Raw genomic sequence first — 22,883 nt, 5'->3', positions numbered from 1 at the left:
TCATAACGAATGTTCTTGGCAACGTTCGCTTCGGAAACTATGAGAAGTGAACATGTAGAGTGTCGACCAGACATTTCGAAACATCGACATTCATTTTTTAGGGAACGTATCTATACACACACAAACAAATGGTTCAAATGGCTCTGAGCACTATGGGACTTAACATCTATGGTCATCAGTCCCCTAGAACTTAGAACTACTTAAACCTAACTAACCGAAGGACAGCACACAACACCCAGCCATCACGAGGCAGAGAAAATCCCTGACCCCGCCGGGAATCGAACCCGGGAACCCGGGCGTGGGAAGCGAGAACGCTACCGCACGACCACGAGATGCGGGACACATACAAACAAATAAATCAAACAACATGTCGATAGCAATATATAGAGTCTTTTTACCTCTTCATTGCGTTTTCTTTTCTTTTGACTTATCAAATAACGTCAAAAATACAGTATTCCCCCCACTCGAAAGCAGCTGAAAAGCTTTTTTAAAAAAAGGTTGGTTAAAAAACAGGGTTCAAAATAGGGGTGGTTAAAAGCAAAAGGGTGTAAGAGACAAAATCACGATTCTGAGAAAATAGGCTTCAAAGCTCGTGTGAAAAGTTTAAATTGTGTGTTCATTTGTTACATTGTCTACAGTATCCATCATATACTGTAGGTATTAATTAAGCTATACAACCAATATTAGTGAATTAATTCGGGAATGTTGTGCTCAGTAATGTTTTACCAATAATGTTAGCAATTACATCCCTCCTGCCTCCAAGTAGTCACTTACGTCCCTTTGACTTTCATTAGTATCACGTTCGGAACGAAGCACAACAATGTAGTACAGTATTTTGTCCCATTTTCTCGTAATCCATAAACATAAATTTTATTGATTATATAAATATAATGGAGTGAATAAGGCAAATGAATAAACAATGTTACCCACAGAAATAAATTTCAAACCAAACTCTTAGCACATACAATGCAAACACTCCTCTTTTTTTTTTTTTTTTTTTAAATATCTGTTCTGAGTGCCACATAGCATCATCAGATGGCACCACGTCACTAGATGACTGTGTGCTTGGCCCTCCATCTCTAGTGATCTGTTTGATTTGATTTGTATAGAATGGATGGTAAACTGGAAGAACAAATTAAAGTAAGTGCTGCAGGTTCTGTTATTAATCTGTTGTTACGGCAAATGGTGGCAGTGCATTGAACTGTATTATGGCTCAGTTTGGCCATCGTGGGTTTGATCGCTTCAATGGGATTAAAATTCATGTAATCACTGAGGTTAGTTATGTATAACATTCCAAACAGGAGTGGGCTGAAACCAGGAAGTTGTTGTCAGTGGCCTTCAAGAGGTGCGCTCTATGACATACATCCAATACTTAACAATGGTCTTTTTCTGACCGCCTTCAGTATCACTAAAAGCAATGTGGATCGTTACTGACTGAGGATCACTATTATCACTTTTACTGCCTGTCTGTTTATCATCTCCATTTTTCTTAATATGTTCATATTCTTCTAATCTTCTTTTTTAATCTATTCAATGCAAAAACAGTTTTTAATCTGCCTAATTCTGCATAATTCAGCGAATCAACTGACCATAAGAATTTATTAAATGTTTGGAACCAAAGAGATGAATGTACACTTGCATCTCTTTGCATCCAAAGCAAAAGCACTTGTTAAGTAATTCTTCATATAATTGCTAGGAAATAATTCAGATCACCCCATACATCTATAACCCTTTGCTACCAACTAAATTTGTTCTTTCACTAGAGTATGGTGCATATATCTTCAAATATTCCGTTTTGTAACTTACACCCCTTTGCTTTGAGGAAAGACAATATAGTTCTTTTCTCGTGTTGCGTGTCTCGGACACTCAGAAACAGACAGACACCAACTCATTTTTATGTATGGGTATGATGACATGCACCTACCCTTTACTCGTTTTTCATATGTTGAGAGAGACGTACGAAACCTAACTTGTGAATACGTAATCAGTTATCCACAGGAAATCATAGTAGAACCACTCACTACAACTGACGCTTGACAAATGATCTGCAGAGACAAAAACAAGAGGGACTGAGGGAGGTATGGTGCGAAGTCGCAACATAATTGCAAGGCAGCGTACATGCCCCGCTCCACCGCTCGACAGAGATGAATCAAGTCATGTTTGTTTCCGTTTCGTATGCAGTAGGCAGAGCAATGTGTTTACTTCTGTCATAGTACGTAAAGCCTTAGTAACCCTTTATTTGGCCAAAATGTAAGTTGTAGAGAAAAAAATTTTTCCTTGTTTATCCTCATTATATAGACTTCGAATAATGATAATAAATAAATGTTTTAATTGTAATGTTTATTCATTATATAAAAAAAACATAATTTTGATTGAGAGCAACATTGCCAAGTAGTGACACTGATATACTGAAATTTGATGGAAATTTACTTTCTGCTTCACTTCAGTTCATTTGCGATAAAAGTGTCCACAACCATCTTATTGTCTTCATACATGAAAAGATCAGTCTCCTGAAGCACGCAACAACGGAAAACGAAGATTACCAACGATGGATAATTTCGTACATCAATTACATTTTGTATGAAATGCTTTGACATATTTTTTTCCAGGCACAAAAAACAAAACCATATTGCACGTAGAACACGTGACTGTTGAGTAACCTCTTGGGCAAGAACAACATCGACCCTTTGATCCATGGATAGGCCAATGGTCTAGGCCATCGAACCTCACGTCTTGTACAGGCACTGGAATCTTTGCTCTCTTCTTGGGAGGTGGCGATTTCTTACTAGGTCTCCTTGCTTTCTTTTTGTTTGCACCCATCAAAGCATTAGCAATGTCTATTCGAAATGATTTCAATGAAATTTTCATACCACAATTGTCACGGCGAAAAGTAACGATGCACTGACGACACACGGGCCCAATAACAAGCAAAAAATTCTCAGTTACTAGCGCTTTGACTTGAAAAGCCACTCTGTATAGTTCGATAAGGATTCCCGTCAGGTCTACACCACCCATACACTTATTGTAGAAACAGAGAGTGTTCAGACATGGCACATCTGTCTTTCGTTTTTAAACAGGATTGCAACGTTTCACAGGCTTCACTCGTTCTGTCCCATAAAATGAACTTTCTAAACACACTGCTTTGTTATTTGTCCATCTAACTACGACGGTTCCTGAATTTTCATCCAACCTAACCGTAGCTTCCCCGAACTCGCGTTAATAATGACTTCTCTAGTTCAAGTGGGCGATCTTTTATACGATTCCTACGTACCGTTCCCAGAGAATCTATGTTCTTCACTTTATTCTCCAGGAAAATGAACAGTTCCAGTGTGGGAAAGAAGTTGTCGAAGTACACTCTTGAGTTGAGCGGCTCAGCTATTGCCTTACGCAGCAAAATTACAACTTGGCCAGTAATTCCAAATATCTTTTCATCTTCTGATAAGTCCGATATATGGAATATAATCGTATACAATTCCAGACACTCCTGCCCGTACAAAAATCTTGAAGCCCCCTTTGTGGGGTTTGTTCTGAATATACACTACTCGCCATTAAAATTGCTACACCAAGAAGGATGCAGATGATAAACGGGTATTCATTGGACAAATACATTGTACTAGCACTGACATGTGATTACATTTTCACGCAATTTCGGTGCATAGATCCTGAGAAGTCAGTACCCAGAACAACCACCTCTGGCTGTAACAACGGCCTTGATACGCCTTGGCATTGAGCCAGAGCTTGGATGCCGTGTACAGGTACAGCTGCCCATGCAGCTTCAACACGATACCACAGTTCAACAAGAGTAGTGACTGGCGTATTGTGACGAGCCAGTTGCTCGGCCACCATTGACCAGACGTTTTCAATTGGTGAGAGATCCGGAGAATGTGCTGGCCAGGGCAGCAGTTGAACATTTTCTGTATCCAGAAAGGTACGTACAGGATCTGCAACATGCGGTCGTGCATTATCCTGCTGAAATGTAGAGTTTCTCAGAGATCGAATGAAGGGTAGAGCCACGGGTCATAACACATCTGAAATGTAACGTCCACTATTCAAAGTGCTGTCAATGCGAACAAGAGGTGACCGAGACGTGTAACCAATGGCACCCCATACCATCACGCCGGGTGATACGAATACACGCTCCCAATGTGCGTTCGCCGCGATGTCGCCAAACACGGATGCGACCATCATGATGCTGTATTCATACGAAAACATGACGTTTTGCCATTCGTGAACCCAGGTTCGTCGTTGAGTACACCATCGCAGGCGCTCCTGTCTGTGATGCAGCGTCAAGGGTAACCACAGCCATGGTCTCCGAGCTGATATTCCATGCTGCTGCAAACGTCGTCGAACTGTTCGTGCAGATGGTTGTTGTCTTGCAAACGTCCCCATCTGTTGACTCAGGGATCGAGACGTGGCTGCACGATCCGTTACAGCCATGCGGATAAGATGCCTGTCATCTCGACTGCTAGTGATACGAGGCCGTTGGGATCCAGCACGGCGTTCCGTATTACCCTCCTGAACCCACCGATTCCATATTCTGCTAACAGTCATTGGATCTCGACCAACGCGAGCAGCAATGTCGCAATACGATAAACCGCAATCGCAATAGGCTACAAGCCGACCTTTATCAAAGTCGGAAACGTGATGGTACGCATTTCTCCTCCTTACACGAGGCATCACAACAACGTTTCACCAGGCAACGCCGGTCAACTGCTGTTTGTGTATGAGAAATTGGTTGGAAACTTTCCTCATGTCAGCACGTTGTAGGTGTCGCCACCGGCTGTGAAAAGCTAATCATTTGCATATCACAGAATCTTCTTCCTGTCGGTTAAACTTCGCATCTGTAGCACGTCAGCTTCATGGTGTACCAATTTTAATGTCCAGTAGTGTATTAACGTAGATTGCCAGCCCCGGTACCTCATCGATTTAATAGTGATTTTCTCCATCAAGGTTTCGAGACTTGCTTGCTACAGCATCCAGAACAGGTCTAATTTTCACCACCCTGTCGCTGGAACTGGCAGAATTCTCATTATTCGAGAAGTGAAGATATCTGCAGAGTTTCTGAAATCTTTTCAAGCCCACAACACTGGAGATTTTTTCTATATTAGTAGACTGATTCCAGTAATCGGTATATGACGGCAAATTTATTATACCCATGTAAAATAGCGTGCTGCACAGAATATAGGTTTGAAACAATCAGTTTTATTATCTCAGAGCTCAGTAGTTTCCTGAAATATTGCAAAGGACTTTCACTACACGATTCACGTAGGCTACTATGAGACAGAACTGAATAATCACACATAAGGTCTTGTTTCACCCATTTGAGCTGACTTGCTGGGGGGACGCTATTCTTGTTGGAGGTAGAGGGTTCTGGTGTGCCACTTATGTCACATGGGTGTTGCAGTACTACTTCGTCTATTGTTACTTCATCATCTTCAGAATCAGTTTCTGCTATGATTATCAACTGATTATTTCGTGAAATTTTGAGGCTGGTAATCCGGATCGTTTTCAAAACTGTCCGCTAGAATATCTAGTTCCGAACATGAACTGGCGCAGTCAGAAAGCAAAGGGTCCAGAGGGAGGAAATATAGTGGCTTTACACATCCTTTTTCCATAAAAACTCGCTGGATTCATCTTCGTTTTAGCTGCAGGCAAACGTACCTATTAGCCGTGATGTTATTTTTCAATTACTTTTAATGGCAATATTGCTCTAAAGCAACGTGTGTATTTTGTCTTTTCTCAGACAATTATTTGCTTATAAACACAAATAACACTTCATATTACAAAGGCATACATTTTCTGCAAATAAATTGCAGATACACTTATCTCTTCATAGTTCTACCATGTAAACCATATAATAATTTAGAACACTACACAGCTTAGTCTCAGCTAATCGTTATTTGTACTCAAACAAACGATTTCTGTGCGCCTCTCGGTCAACAATTAGAACAACTACGCGCTGTATCGTGTTCAGGAAATGTTAACAGACAGCAACACTGACAAGAAGTTGCCCGTGTTCGTGAAAGCCGTCCACAAGACAATAAGAAGGAACATGTTGCTTGAGAGCAACATTACCAAGGAAAGGGTTAAGTAACACTTCCGTAGGTTTTCGAAAGCAACTCGGTGTTTTAATTTTTTCTTTTTTTCAGTTTTTTCATTTGCTCAATTTTTTCGCTATTTGACAAAAAACTCACATTTACATCAAACTAATACATAGAGGCTTTTTTACAGCATATCTCTTGATGACGTCATCAATAAAACTTTCTGTTGACTCGTCGTCCCCTTCAGTTGAAATCTTCACACAAGCTTGGAGCGTTTCCTGACCCGTCCTATTCTTTAATTTTGTCATCACCCTGTTCATTGTACTAAATGACCTTTCCACACTGCAAGTCGAAACGCGAATGCACAGTACACATTTAGCGAGTGGCCGTAAGGCTTCGTAGCCGATGTCGGCTCTCAGAATGAAAGAAGCAACATCAGAAGACGTATTGTCTGATTTATTACTAACAACGCACCTAAAAGAATGCAAGTCTGCAATAACAGCGTCGACGTTTGTAAGTCCCAAAATCGAGCACAGTTCTTTACAATCATTATCACTAAACTATAGAAATTTTTTAAAACTTTCAAAATATGCACTTAGTTCTATCACTTTTATTGCCTTCTCATTAAACCGGTGCTCAATTTCATCAATCATACTTTTAACAAATTTCTTTGCGCTTTTCATAGCTTGAATCTGCTCCTCTACGTTCGTGAATAGCACACCTTTAACTTCTGTTGCGTCCTCTTGCAGTTTTTTAATTTTATTAAGAGATTCATTTTCTGCTCTATGTCCATCGCAGCCACAAAGACAGTCGATGTGTCTTAAATGTTCCAGAGTTCCAGAAGCAAGTAGAGGGATTTTCGAAATTTTAAATGATTGTCTCTGCAAAACTTTACATAAGTTTGAGACTGCATTTAACGTATCGTCTAAAATCACTAAACCAACAATGAAATTGGAATTCATCATTTCTAACAAGATTCCTCCAGCGAAACTTGTTAAATCCGCGCCGTCCTTGTGTATATGTTCACATGCCATTATAATGGACTTGTAGGTTAGGAAAATAGCATGAACTGTGCGATACGTACTTAACCATAGGATGTCAACAGCTTCGGGTATTTTTAAACCAGGTTGCTCTAAAGCATCGAGAAAGAGTTCGTTGATGCAGAGAGCGTGTTGGTCGTTGTCCACAGTGACGTTCTCCGACGAATCCCGCTTCTGTGACAAGTGATTCTGGCCCCAGTTAGGGCGGAAAAAGAGAGTAAGACGTTAAACACCACAGGGATTTTCATCAAAGTCATCGGTACGGCTAGGGAATTATGGTATGGGCAGGCATGATGCACAATGGCCGAACACCGCTGCATATCATTGCACGAGGTACCGTTACAGCACAGGGAGATTGTTCTGGATCATGTCCGTCTATTTAGGGGTGCAATAGGTCCAAACTTTCTGTTTATGGCCGACAATAGCCACCCACATGGGACCGCTGAGGTGTCGGACACACTGGAAAGTGAAGACATTGAACGTATGGAATGGTCTGCGTACTCCCTGGACCTAAACCCTAAAGTAGCGGTAGTCAACGTTTTTTACCTTCCGTCAAGGGCGCCCATACCGTAGTTCGAGGGAGGGGGAATGAGGAGTATTTTTAATGTTTTGGAAGACGAATGGCGACGTGTAAGTAGCCAGTCCGACCCTGTTTAAAACCCACATAATACCGACTTTAATCATTTTCTTGAAAGAAAAACACCTGAGTACACCACATATTTTTCCTTTCACTAAGAGCCACAGTGTGTGTGGTGGGGGAGGCCCCTCTTGCCCCCAGGTAAGGGCGCCCTTGCCTACCGCCCACTTTTATATCTCTGTTAGTAGAAAATTTTTTTAAACGCTTGATTTTTAAACTTTCTACAGTGATGGTGATTTATAAAGTAAGAAAGTAATTTATAAAGCAGAGTTGTCGCAAGCTAAAGCATATTATAATAAGAATAATCACTTACCAAATACTTTACGTCAAAATTTTATGAAAACCTAATGAAAATATCTTTAACCCCCAACCGCCTGCCGCCCACTATGAAAAGCTGGGCCGCCCGCTAGTGGGCGTTAGGGACCAGGCTGACTACAACTACAGAGAGAGCACACCTGGGATGCTCTTGGCAGATGTGTTTCTCAAGGTACAGCCCCTCCCCACCCTGCACCCCCCGAATCGTGCAAGAACTGAAAATCACCTTGCGGGAGGAGTGGGACAATACCCCCCCTCGCGCCGCCAATGCTCTGAAGGCACTCAGCAGGGTGCCTCCTAGAAATGTGCCCATTTCAGATTTCATCAGTGCAGTGGTACAAGTATGCAACATACGTCCACCAAATTTGGCAGTCCTTGCACTCAAGAGGCTCTGGGAAGACTGCGGAACCATGGTGTGCAGTGATGAATTCAGGGGGTGGCCCTGGGGGGGAACGTCCCCTCCCCCGGAAATTGGAAATTCCCCCCCCCCCCTCGAGAAATTCATATCTATAGTTGTGGTGGAAAATAAAAATTATCACCTGGTTTGTTACCTTGTACCGTTGTGACAAAATTTAAACTATGCCAGCTGCTGTTGCTAACGAAGTTTGGAGTCAACTATGGAGACGTCGTGATGACATGCAGTTTTTACAAGCAAAATGAATGTGTGGCGGCTGGGTCCCTATAGTTTCGTTTCGTTACTTATCGGTTCGGTTTGGAAGACTTAGCGTCAATTGTTCTGTTATTATTATTATTATTATTGCCAACACCAACAAATTAGCAGTTGCTGTATAATAAGTGTGCGGTAAAGCTAAGGGTTGCAAGGTGTGTTGGCAACGCCGATTGTGGAGTAAGTCAGCCTTCCCTCTCTCCTGTCTTCCCTCATCGCACCACCAATCGGCCTAACGTGTAAGCGAATCTCTTAGCTACGCATCCCACCCTCGCTGCGAACTTTATTCTTATCCACCACTCGTATCTATACTTTATTTGCCCTTAGAATAAACCTTATGTCGCAAAACACGTCCCCGGGCATTGCTACGGAATTGGAAGAAGCATCTGACATTATAAAAGATTGTTTTAATTTTTTTATTTCATTACTGGGAATATTTCTAAGATTTAATATCCATATAGATTTTTCCTAATCGATGAGTCCAAAGCTCAAACCAAATATTTGTGTGCACTTGACAACGATTTTCGCAGTGTCAATGGGGATACACAATTTTTGCCACCATGATTGGGACGTTTGACAACGCTGCTCTACGAGTATAGTCTAAGCTTTCATTGTTGTATAAAAACTCAATGTAAGGTTGTAACAGTCAGTCGACAGGTTACTATGGAAGTGTGATGTGATTATGTAGTGTACTACGTGCAGTCTTCGTCAGTTTCTAACATAAAAAGAAGTGTTAGTGCCGAGATACAATGTGGAAACAACAAGCTTTAACTTCTTTCTTTTCTAATAAAAGACAGTGTATTGCAAAAGACAAAGACGAGTGTGAGTCTACTGAAAGAAGTGCTAGTGATTGTGGCGATGAATTGCGTAGGTCTACCAAGTCTGCAGTTTCCCTTCCACAGTTTTCAAACGATAAATATTTCTGGCCCATGCGTGAATTGCAATTCTAAACAAAGTATTGAACGCGAGATTAAGTATCAGTAAAAATGGGAATGTAAGTACAATTGGTTGTACTTTGATCACGAGCGGGGTGGGGCTTTCTGCAAATTGTGTGAAATGCATTTTAAAAACGATATCGAAGCTCTACAGAAAACAGGAGGAGTGTTCATTTCTGTGCCTTTCACTAAATTTAGAAAATCTACCGGAAGCACGGGAAAACTAGAAAAGCACGCCAACTCAGAAAAACATGCAAGAGCCGTTGCACTTGAAAATTGTAGATTACAGGGATTAAACGCTCCAGTTCATACACAGATATTTAAACAAAATGAAAATGAAAAAGCTTTAAACCGCCAAGCATTGTCATCGTTAATTCGAAGTCTGTATTTCCTTAGTAAGGAAGAAATACCCCACACAACAAAATATGAACCTCTAATTCGTAAGGTAGTACTGAAAAGCGACATTAATCTTGAAAAGTAGTTAAAATTTCAGAGCGAAAGGTCCACATATCTTAGTAAGTGTACTGCGTCAGAATTGTTGACTTGTTTGGGAGAGTCTTTAGACTTTCAAGATGAAACACTTCTCCATGACAAATATTTTTCATTAATGAGAGACGAATCTACAAATGTTTACAACCAAAGTGAACTGTCTTTAGTAGTTCGATATGTTGCACAGTCTCCATCGTTTGAAGTGAAGGAAAGGTTTTTATGTCTCGTTGAGTTGAAAAGCACTTCAGCTGAATCCATATTTACAGCAACTGGTACTGAACTAAAGAAAAGAAAACTTTCTTACGACAGATTATTATCTTGTTCTTTCGACGGTGCTGCTAATTTTAGTGGTTCTATCTCAGGAGTCCGCGCTCGGTTGTCAGAGAGGAAGGGCCATAAGCTGCCATACATTCACTGTAGAGCACATGTTTTGTCAATTGCTGCCACCAAATCTAGGAATAAACACCCCATTATAAAATGCACATTACATGTTGTTAAAGACATTTACAAATGACTTGGTTGAAGCGGGATGCGTTTAACAGTCTTCTGAGCATACAGACCAGCCTAATTTAACCGTCGAGAAATACAGACATTTGTACCGGTAGCAGCTGCAAGGGCTGCAGCGATCCGCCTAGGAGTGAGATGGCCCTTAGCGAACGCTGGCAGCACTAACGACCACCGACATACATTCGTAAAGCATTTCCACCTTCAGCGATCTTTTTTAATCGTGAGATAACACTTTTGGACACACCCATTACTGCTTGTCCACTATCGTAAGCACACAAATAATGTCTTGCAGACACGTTGCCGTACCACACGGAATGTCGCACAAATCAGTTCCACAACAAACGTTCATCAAACACGGTACTGCATGAACTGTCAGATGCATACAGAACGTTCATGCACAGGCTTCCGCACTCTACATTTTCTTTTACTATCACTGGTCAGGTGTCCGTAGCAGTGTCCGTTGTAGCAGTTGGCAGTTTTTAACAAGTGTCAGTTGCTCCTTAGCGATTTTTAATCAATGTAGATGTTCCATGTGTGCGTGGCTTGGTGGCTTGGTGGTTTTGCTGCTGTCAGAAAGATAATCCTTTCATCCATATTGTTATCTTGACTCTTTTATTTAGTTTTATTTTTTTAGTCACACTGAAGTTCGTTCCTGGAAAAGGGTAACGTATGTGACAGAATCAAGTTGCGCTCTGGTTCATACTTCACATCATCTTGTACAGGATCTTTCACTGTAATATTCGAACCAGACTTCAGATTAATAACCTCTGCGCTTTGACTGTGTGAGTTTTAGTGATATGGATAGATCTGTGTGACTTTCACGCCCGACGAACCAATAATCTTGTGGTAGTAACGCAAAAGACCTTCAGATACAGAAAAGACAGTGTTGTGGTGGTCAACATTCTGTTGAAACCTGACGATTACAAAACCAGGCAGTTATTTTATTGTTTTACCGAATGTAGAGAGTCTACGTCTATGTTCGTTTGTACGCACATGCGACATTGCGTGACTCTTTTCTCTAGTGGCCAGTTGTGTTTGTCGAAGAATACCTGCAGCATAAGAATGCTGAATCATGATAACACGAAATGTGTAGGAGATATTTTGGATGTCTGTAGTCGTTTAAAAATTTTTCTGCATATAACGCGCAAAAACATATTGTGTAGTGTTACGTGCAGTAGTAAGGCTGGCGAGAATAGGACGTAATGTTCTTGTTGACCCTGATCGTGTTTGGCAAGCGTTCCGTTACGTCAGATCGCTTGGGCTGCGTACCTATCCTTCCTGTGTTAGCCTGGGTGTTTAACGTTCTGTTGAATTATAGTACACTCCTGGATAATAGGAACGGAATCGAATGTCAATACGATTTTGTCTAATAGTATGGTACGGCGAACGCTAAGTAACTACTCGAAGTGTACGATTTTCTTTTGACAAAACATCGTCTCTATTGAAACAAGCACGCTGCTGAGTGGCAATCGGTGCTTAACAAGAACGTTTCCTCACTGCTCAGTTTTCCGAACGAATCAGTACCTAGAAATTCCTTTTCTCAGTTACTCTTTTAGTGCAACAATCATCTAGTCACAAAACATTAAAAACGTACTCACTGCTACCTTTCCAATGTAGAGGTCAGTTACGTTTAAAATGTTCACTGAAAAGGCGAAAATAAATGATCAGCCATGTGAGGGAAGTGCCTTCTTTTGTTCTGATCTCTATACAGGCCGAACATACTCACTCCTAGCGAGTACTTCAGTGTCTACGACTGTGACTTCGGCCATCATACAAGCTCTCCATTTCATCAGGCCTCTAGGGCTGAAACTTATTCCCGTTAAATTTATTATCGGCTCTCAGTACCCCAGAAATAGAGACAACAACGTTCTTCTTGAGAGCATAATGCGGATGTTTATCATGTTCGGCTTAATGGAACTTGAGAACTATGTAACTATGTATGCCAGCGCACCTAGGCATCCAACCAAACAAGCACATGGACCTTCTCATAAAGAACGCAGTTGCTTATCACTGATTTCAATGCGTTTGGCCATATCCCTGAAGTTAATGCAAGAGCAATGAAGAGAGGAAGAAACAGTACAGCACAGGAACCTCCAGTATAATAAGCTGAAACGGTTGCCTCTAGAAAATCTCAGTTTACTTATTGGACATATGATAGACAAAATCTACGACCTTCACGGCAACCTACCCAGTAAGCTCCATAGGATGGGCTTCAAAGTCACTGTAACTTGTTCGTACGTCTCTACAGGGTGTTTTTCAAACATTTGGAAGATTGTAGAGGAGATTTTTGGAAATTTGTGGTGTTCCTCTGGGACCAAAATACTGTGGTCATCGGTCCCTAGGCTTACACACTACTTAATCTAACTTAAACTAATTTACGCTAAGGACAACGCACAAACCCATGCCCAAGGGAGGACTCGAACCTCCGACGGGGCAGCCGCGCGAATCGTGACAAGGCGCCCTAGACCACGCGGCTACCCTGCACGGCAGGATTGTAGAGGAAATGTGGTATAAAGTTTCTGCAGCATTTTGCGCTCTATACGCACTGCTCATACAAGAAGTTACTAGATGAGATGCTCAGTAAACATTTGAGTTGGATTTCTTGGAGATCACTTTACTTCGCCTCACATCTTACCAGGTTGGATGGTCCATGGTGTTTCAACTTTTAGGAGAATGCCTTGTCTCAACTTCTGAAGGACTTTCCCTTGCAATTACGTACTACGTTGTGGCTTCAGCATGGGTGTGCTCCAGTGTTCTTTGACCGTCGGGCCAGAGCATGACTCACAGACAACTTGAGGCAGCGAGTAATTCGAAGTGGATGCCCAGTCCCTTGGCCTGCATGTGCCCTCTTGAATTTTTTTCTCTGGGGTGTAATCAGCACCACCAGGAAAAGCACCTAAGGTTACTGAGCGCATCTATATAGCACTTGATAGCATGAAAGAGGGTCATGTTTGCACATTATGTAACGAAGCTGGCGGTCGTCACAAGCCATGAATTCGGTTTACAATACTTACATGTACGCTGTTATTTTATCAGTAAAAGTTTCCCAGACGACAGTAATCTGGTATTTCATTTAGGCTATCGGATGCGTGGAAAGTGCGTAGTCCTATAGAAACGTTATTCCAGTTTTCTGGCTAAAGGTTCCCTGCTCCAAAAGTTCAGAATTCCACCCTCTATAATTTCCCAAATTCGTAAAACGTCGTTCTGTTACACCTTCTACCGTGTGGGGTAGCCGCCCGGTCTGAGGCGCCTTGTCACGGTCAGAGTGGCTCCCCCAGTTGGAGGTTTGAGTCCTCCCTCAGGCAAGGATGAGTGTATTGTTCATAACGTAAGTCAGTTTAAGTTAGATTAAGCAGCGTGTGGGCTTAGGGACCGATGATCTCAGCAGTTTGATGCCAAAAGACCTTACTACAAATTTCCAAAACTTGATACACCTTGTACATACACTAGGTGGTAAAAAGTATCCGGGAACCTGGCTAAAAATGACTTAAAAGTTCGTGGCGCCCTCCATCGGTAATGCTGGAATTTAGTATGGTGTTGGCCCACCCTCAGCCTTGATGACAGCTTCCAATCTCGCAATCATACGTTCAATCAGGTGCTGGAAGGGTTCTTGGGGAATGGCAGCCCATTCTTCACGGAGTGCTGCACTGAGGAGAGGTATCAATGTTGCTCAGTGAGGTCTGGCACGAAGCTGGCGTTCCAAAACATCCCCAAGGTGTTCTGTAGGATGCAGGTCAGGAGTCTGTGCAGGCCAGTCCATTGCAGGGATGTTATTGTCTTGTAACCATATTGTACGTCCAACCTTTGTATCTGCATAGTGGGTGTACTAATGAGTGCAAACTTAGCTTACCACTTAGTGCGCAAATGGACAAAACCTCTGAACTGTCTTCTAAAGCCCCTGGTGTCAAATAGACATTCTAAATGAATATGACCCTGGCCCTGTAAGGCAGTTAATATCAGGTGTGGATCGTAACAAAAATACTTAGAAATGCTGCTGTCAAGTACCTAGAATGCATCAATTAATAAAAGTGAAAGTTCGGGGTCTATTCTAGAAAGGCAAAATAGCTATTCTCCTTTTTACTATATATATGATCTATCAACTGTTGCTTTCAGGGGTCAAGTGATAAACAACAATCACATTCAATTACTTTTGATAGTAAATAACAAAATATTTAATTCTTGGACATATTGAAATGACGATTATTAAGATTGTTATATCTACACATGAAATTTTTTTATCACAGGAAAGAACAAATAGTAAAAATCCCCATCACCTCATTTAAATCTACATTGTTGTAGCTGGTCAATGCACCGAGTTGGTGGAGAATAAATGTACTTTTTGAATCAATGAAAAATCCTCATGCACTCAGTATCCTAGCTTTTGATATTCAATGGTCAAAGCATACACAAGTTGGAGTGAGTAAACTGTAGACTCAACATGGCCTAATGCGCAACAGCGCCGTCTCCGTACTAGATTTGAAATGCTAATTCCGTACTCTGGCATCGACTGAATTCATTCAGTCGCAATTTTCCTGCATTCTGTAGAATATTAATTTTTTCCTAGTCGAAATAATGGCTATTGCACACTCGCTATGGGTTGGAGCCACGTGCAGACTATCTTTGAGTGCAAAAATTCCCTCACTTCACAAAAAGCAAACTCTCAACGCCTTTGCTTCTTTCCACACTTGCGCAGTCTGCCACGGGATGAGAGGGGGAGAGAGCGAGAGAGAGAGAGAGGGAGAGAGCCTTAATTTTAGGTCTCAAAATGCTTTTATATAATGGGGATCTCCCCACCGTGTTGCGTCTGGGTCGCCAAGTACGGTTTCAGCCAATCACTGTCTCGCTAGAGGTGAATAAACATTTTTATTTTTCTTTCTGGGTCATGGCCTTATTTACGCTAAAAGGAATAATGTATTTTTCTGGCCTTATCCCTTTCTGCACTAAAGCTTGCTGTTCTCTTGCTAGTGGGAGTTTTGCGATTTCATTAGCCACCTGCTCTGTTTGTCTCCAAAATACGTTTTGCTTGAACTTGTTTCTTTCATGCCACTGTCCATATATTGATAGAGATTGTTTTGTTAGTTTAATGGGTACATGAGATTAACTTCAATTGCCTTTTGTTGATATAATGTAATTATTATTTTCTTAGGATCTCATACAGTATCGTACTGTCATTCTGGATAAAGTTCGTGTAAGGTCCATTAAATCCGGACGCCTTACAACCAATCCGCCAAAGGACGTGGATTATGCACGGGTGCTTGATCATGTTGAACGATGCAGTCGCCATCACCAAATTGCTCTTCAACACTGGGAAGCAAGAAGGTGCTTAAAACATCAATTTAGGCCTGTGCTGTGATAGTGCCACACAAAACCACAAGTGGTGCAAGTCCTCTCAAAGAAAAACACGACCACACCATAACACCACAGCTTCCGAATTTTACTGTTGGCACTACACACGCTGGCAGATGACATTCACCCGGCATTCGCCATACCCACACCGTGCCAACGGATCGCTACATTGTGTACCGTGATTCGTCACTCCACACAACGTTTTTCCACTGTCAGTCGTCCAATGTTTACGATCCTTACACCAAGCGAGGCATCGTTTGGCATTTACTCGCTTGATGTGTGTCTTATGAGCAGCCGCTTGACCATGAAATCCAGGTTTTCTCACCTCCCACCTAACTGTCGTAGTAATTGCAGTGGATCCTGATGCAGTTTGGAATTCCTATTGCACATTACGACCCTCTTCAATTGTTGGCGGTCTCTGTCAGTCCGCATATGAGGTCGACCTGTACACTTTTGTGTTGTACGTGTCGCTTCACGTTTCCAGTTCACTATTACATCGTTAACAGTGGACCTAGGAGTGTGGCAAACTCGTGTACAGACATATGACACAAGTGACAACCTATCACCTAACCACGTTCGAAGTCCGTGAGTTCCGCGGAGTGCCTCATTCTGCTCTCTCACAATGTCTAATGACTACTGAGGTAGCTGATATGGAGTACCTAGCACTAGGTGGCAGCACAATGCACCTAATATGAAAAACTATGTTTTTGGGTGTGTTAAGTCATATAAATGAGCGGAATCACGATCGTCAAGTCGGTTTACTAGAAATAATATAATTCCTCACAGTATAATCACTGTCCTCACGTCAGAAAAAGGTACAACTTAGAGAATTTCCAAGGGGTTGTAAGCTACACGGTCCAGTCACATTAATCTAACCACCACCTGTGTTTGACATCAGTGTGCAATAACCACTCACCGACAGCAGGTGGCAGCACTAGCAGTGGAGCGTGGGTTAAGTTTGTTGGTGCGTCGGTGGGTCTGGGAGTTGGGGAAGGACAGTCAGTGCTGTTAATGTCATCATGCGGAAAGGTAGCGGTTTATCGGACGTTCAAAAATGCATGGTCATTGACTTTTGGGCCAAGGGTGGAAGCATTTATGAAACGGCAGTATTTCAACAGTTCACTTGCCACCATGGTGAAAGTGTACCATGCGCGACAAAATGGCGCTGTCCAAGACCGGCGCCGAGGCACCTGAGATGCACCACGGCCCCTTAGATGACAGGGCTGAACAGTGGCTGCGGCAGTGTGAACGGGTGAATAGACGTGCAACAGTTGGGCACCTGACCACCCAGATGAACCAAGAGGCTACCAACAGTGTCTCTTCGACGACCGTTCAGTTCACGAACGTCGCTGCGTATGGGCGTCTGCAGCAAGCGCCTGGTTTATTGATTCATGCACCTATCTTGACTACTGTTCAATAGCGACGAAGGCCGAAATTTGCACGACAGTACCGTAACTGGGCATCTGATGAGTGGTGGCAGATGGCCTTTTCAGATGATTCTCGTTTTATGATTCGTCAGACAGATTGCCGTTGGCATATACAGTATGAAACGTCTGAAAGCGAATACCCTGCAACAATCGAGAAGCGCTATGGTCTGGGAAATGTTTTCGTGGCATTCCTTGGGTGACTGCGTTATTCTGGGAGACACAATGAATCAACATAAGTATGAATCTATCCTTGGGAACCATGCCCATCCCTACAGGCAGTTTATTTTTCCTCGGCTCGATGGCATCTACCAGCAGGACAATGTGACGTGTCACAAAGCTCGCAGTGAATGTGCGAAGAACATCAAGATGAGTTTACTGTACACCTCTGGCCACCAAATGCCCTGGTTTAAAACCCAATGGAGAATCTATGGGACCACCTCGATGATCGGGTTGTTCGTGCCTTGGATTCTCAACTGAGAAACGTAATGCAGCTGGCCACGGCATAGCTCCACATCCTTATTGATATCTTCCGGAACCTGAGTGACTCTCTTCCTGCACCTCTCGCAGTGGTCCTAAAGGTGGTTATTCGGGCCTTTGACAGGTAGTCACATTACTTTGAATTGACAGACTACAATTGTGTGTCTGTTCCCACAGCCAGCTTCTGTACCATCTCGTGGACTGTGAGCCATAACTACGTAATCCTTATTCTTTGCCTCAACATAACTATAGTGGATCCAGGACACTGTGTTCAGACCATATTAATGTTCCGATGAAAACATCGCTTGATTTACCAGCAAGCTCCAAATCCTCACTGAGCAAAACACTAGCGACGTACGGGCTGGTAAACAGAGCAGGGTAAATGCAATGGGAAAAAATTGGTTTTCTCGGATTTTTGTGGTAAACCTTCCAATATTTATACTCAGTTCAAAAACGAAAATTAGGAGAGTGTTAAAGAACGTGTTTAACGAAAGTGTCACAAATACCGGAACAGAAAAAGAGAATAAATTTAAATTTGTCAAGCTGTTTTTGACACAGTGGACATGGTTTTCACGTAAGATGTTGAAATTTTTGGGGTCTTCATACCGTAGATTGGTTAACACTGCTCCTCACGCTAGGCTACACTATGTGAGCACCTTCACTGATATTACTACAGCCTACAAGCGCTTGAACTTGCTGTATTCATCTCTTGGTCTCCTCGTACACTTTTTACCCTCGACACTTACCTCCATTATTGAACTGCCGATTTCTTGGTGCCTCAGAATGTGTCCTGTCATCCAGTCCCTGTTTTTAGTCAGTTTATCCCATAAATTTCATTTCGCTAAATTCCATTCAGTACCTCTTCATTAGTTACCCCATTACCCGTCTGATCCTATTTGCATTTGCCGTAGATATTCTGCTGCTTAATACGAAATCTCGTCTATTACTTTCAGAGTGTCATTTCGTTATCCATTTCCCATTAGAAACGTATATCGTGTGCACGTGATGGAGACACTTCCTCGTGACTGTAAGTTTCCATATGAAATATCGACAGAATAATTTACGACGACTGCATAGCGGTCAAGAATCAAAGCAGGCGGGTCTATCGTCATTGTGCGGTATTTTGCCGCAGCGGCAGACATTCTAGCAGGCTGCTTACGTGTGCCACACAATGGCCGTTCCCCACAATTGAGCGCCTCGGACGTCAGCAGGTCTGGCGCGTTCTGCAACCCAAGAACGTGTTTTGTGGCGACTCGCAAGCAGATAAGCAGGCGTGGCGCGGCCCGACGCCTCCCGGAAGAAACGTGAGCCGCCGCGGCCGGCCGCTGCCGCCGTGGCTACCGAGAAAACACGGACCCAGTCGCTGTCTGGGCCGGCTCTCGGATTATAATGGGCTTTCTCAAATGTATCGCAGCGTCGCAACTAAATAAATAAAGGAAATAAACATCAAGAAGAATGTAAGAGTTCCAGTTGCAAATAAGGCAGATTGTGACAGGTGTCAACCGAATAAGTCATGGTTGCGAAATACTGACAGAAGACTGAAAAATCTGGTAGGAACCGACCTCGGGGAGATTACTTTGGTTTTTGGCGGAACATCTTCTGACTTACCTCACAAGATATATTGAAGAAAGGCAAAGCTACATTTATAGCCTTTGTTGATTTAGAAAAAGCTTTAGACGATATTGAGTGGAATACATTCCTTCAAATTCTGAAAGTTCAAAGTAGTAGGGATAAAAACAGAGAGCGAAAGGTCATCTGCAGTTTGTACAGAAATTGGAACACAGTTGTAACAGTCGAAGGACATGAAAGGAAGTATTAATTGAGAAGGGTTGTAACACAGTCACGAAAGTCTCACAGTATTTCTGCAACTACGCTACTGCAGCGCCGCTAAGCAGCTGGCATTTACAAGACACTGCAAGGATTTTGTATTACGTCTATGGAATGACGAAGTTCATTCAAACTGCAAATGAGGTCATATTTCGGAGTTTATTATGGCGCTATAATTTTTTGCAGCGTCATTTGCATTTGGGATACGTGCAGGTATGTCATTGGTTATCGAGGGCAGAATGTTAGCACAGTACGATTAACTGGTGGTACAGCAGTGATACCTGAAATGAACATGAGTAGTGGAACAAAGTTCGTTTCAGGCCAATTAGTTAATGCAGGTTGCCTACATCAGGGTAAGATATGCACTCAGGTGCAAACCTAGTGTTCTCCTTTGATTGACAGGTACTTAACCTATTGTTCTCCTTTGATTGACAGGTCTTTAACTTATTGTTCTGTTACGTGGTTTTCTATGTCGCTGCACATAACCTATTGTTCCCCCACCCCCTCCCACTCCCCTCCCCCTCAGAAAGGGGGTGCTGGTCCGTTTTGTTAGTGCAGGTTGCCTACATCAGGGCAGGTATGCACTAAGGGGCAAACCTATTGTTCTCCTTTGACTGACAGGTACTTAACCTATTGTCCTGTTAAGTGGTTTCCCATGTCACTGCCCTTAACCTATTGTTCTCCTGCCCCTTCCCCCTCCACCAAACCCCCCTCCCCCATCACTGCTAGAGGTACACTTTCGGGTCTGAGTTATTGGAATAGGTCCTGTCACTACTATCAATTTGATTGACTACTTAATTAAGTTGATCAATTAATTAACCTCTGCCCCTCTGGTAAACCCCCCTCCCCTCTAACCCAGAAAATGGCGGGAAAGACACTCAGTTGATCGGTCATTTGGAGGGAAATCGTTTACTGTGTATGCAATATTGTTTTAGAGGTTACAAGGCAATGTATGGAATATATGGAAACGGTATAGTATTTATTTATAAAAAAAATCATTTTTGGGGGGTTAGATTTCTCTTGGTCATCATTCTCTGCTGTTTGGAAACATGTAGGTCTTGCAAGAAGCAATTACATGGGGCAAACATGTTGCATAACCTAATGTTCAGCACTGTACTCTGGGTATCTTAACCTAATGCTTGGGCCTTTGTTGGCATTTAACCTATTGTTCAGTTAAGTGGTGTTCCATGTCACTGCACTTAAACTATTGTACCGCCTTTGATACCAAATTAAGTAATCAGTTATGTCCTTCCACCATTTTCTGGTACAGTTTTCGAATTTCACATGTTTTTGAACACCATTTCTGGCTCATTCTTCTTTGTCAGTCACCCCTTAAACTATTGTACTGCGTTTTACATAAAAATTATTCAAATTAACTCAGTGTTCTGCACTTAACCTGTTGTTCTGCACCATGTTACCCACTCACATACACCACTCCCTCAACTATTGTACCACTAACACCACGTTGATATAAAAAATTTATGCAAATTAATTAAATCGATATTCTTCACATGTATGGGGTAGTTTTTTATAATTCGATGCATCCTACTTGTATTAGAGTATCGTTAGTTTGTATGAGGCCCTTACCAGTTGGGTCTGATTCAAGAGATTGAGAAGGTCCAAAGAAGAACGGCAAGAATCGTGACTCATACATTTAACCATCGCGAGAGCGTTACAAATCTCACTTAAAGTTTGAAGTGGGGCACACTTCCAGATAGACGACGCGCTAAACGGAAGGAGCTGCTCACTAAAATTCCAAAATGCTATCTTCGCCGAGGATGTAGAGCATATATTATTGCCACCAACTTTCCTATCGCGCAATGATCACCATTCAAAGTAAACGGAAATTAGTGCTTGTTCTGAGACATTCAGACAGTCGTTTTTCCCTCACGAGTGGAACAGGAGGAGGGAAATATGAGTTTGGCGCGAATAGTGCCCTCCATCACACACCGCTTGGCCGTACATTCCAGAATCGGTATGTCAATAAGACATAACCGCCATGTGCAATAAGACATAACCGCCATGTGCACTGAGGCAATCATCTCGCCAACGCACCAAGCTGAAGATGCCCGTCTGACAAAACATTGTGTCGTGCTGCCCGTAACTGCCTGCTGCACTTCCTCGTCCGACAGGAATCATTGAGTCGACCGCAATGACCGAGAGGTTCTAGTCTGGAACCGCGCAACCGCTACGGTCGCAGGTTCGAATCCTGCCTCGGGCATGGATGTGTGTGATGTCCTTCGGTTAATTAAGTTTAAGTAGTTCTTAGTTCTAGAGGACTGATGACCTCAGAAGTTAAGTCCCATAGTGCTCAGAGACATTTGAACCATTTTTGAATCATTGACCTTTCAAGGCTATTTATAAGGGGCGAAGGCCTTATAATCGCATGGGTAGAAATCAGGACTATAGGGCGGGCGCTCGGTGGTCTGCCACTTAAGTTGGCGTGCCTGTCGATTTCTCTCAAATCGACCGCCGCCCTGCGTCGAATCGCGCACCATTCCACAACGGTGATTTTCGACAGACATGCTGCCCCATACACGTTCCTCCTCCTTTGATGGATCTCTACCAGTATTTTCCCTCGGCAGGCAAGAAAAGAATAAACAGCACGTTGGTCCTGCTTGAACACATTTGGTAATAACATCGTCATAGTTCACGTTTCCGAATGCCACACTAATCTCTTGCTTACATGTCGGTGCTTACATACTCCCATCGGAGTCGCGCTACGTTGCATATATGCTGAAACAACGCCCTCAGAAGGAAACTCTTTGATCTCCACGTAGACCTATACAGCGTGTCCCATTTATCTTGCTCACCCAAAATAATTTTTTTCTTATGCGTTAAATGAAAAATTCTTCCAGCCAGTGTTTTTCACCATCGTTGTGTAGTTATTGCTGAGGGTGTACTTTTTATGTATCCTCACAGATGGGGCATAGAGATTAATTTTTTTAAATGGAGGCATGTACATTTTGTAATACACGCAACTTCTCCAAAAGCTAATCAAAGATGTATCACACTGTCCATTTTATCCACGAAACTTTTAGCAATTGAAATGGCAAATAATACATAACTTCTCTAATTTAAATATCACTTCATTACATTTCATCAATTAAATCATTTAAACTCTTCAAGGCCCGTTTGAACATTTTACAAATTACCAAAAACACTGAATGCAACA

At 42.4% G+C, this 22,883-nt stretch overlaps 1 protein-coding gene across 1 annotated transcript in view; it reads left to right on the top strand.

Moving 5' to 3' along the window:
• The first annotated feature begins 1,110 nt into the window (after positions 1–1,110).
• Positions 1,111–22,883, top strand: part of LOC126092757 (uncharacterized) — a 124,225-nt gene continuing 102,452 nt past the window's right edge. Inside the window, exon 1 of the mRNA XM_049908483.1 lies at positions 1,111–1,140. Within this exon, the coding sequence (XP_049764440.1) occupies positions 1,111–1,140 (30 nt within the window). The remainder of the gene's footprint in view (positions 1,141–22,883) is intronic.

Source organism: Schistocerca cancellata, chromosome 7 (genome assembly GCF_023864275.1).
Source record: "Schistocerca cancellata isolate TAMUIC-IGC-003103 chromosome 7, iqSchCanc2.1, whole genome shotgun sequence".
Taxonomy (NCBI): Eukaryota; Metazoa; Arthropoda; class Insecta; order Orthoptera; family Acrididae; genus Schistocerca; species Schistocerca cancellata.
The sequence above is the reverse complement of the archived record's forward strand: the minus strand, read 5'-3'. Positions and strand labels throughout refer to the sequence as shown.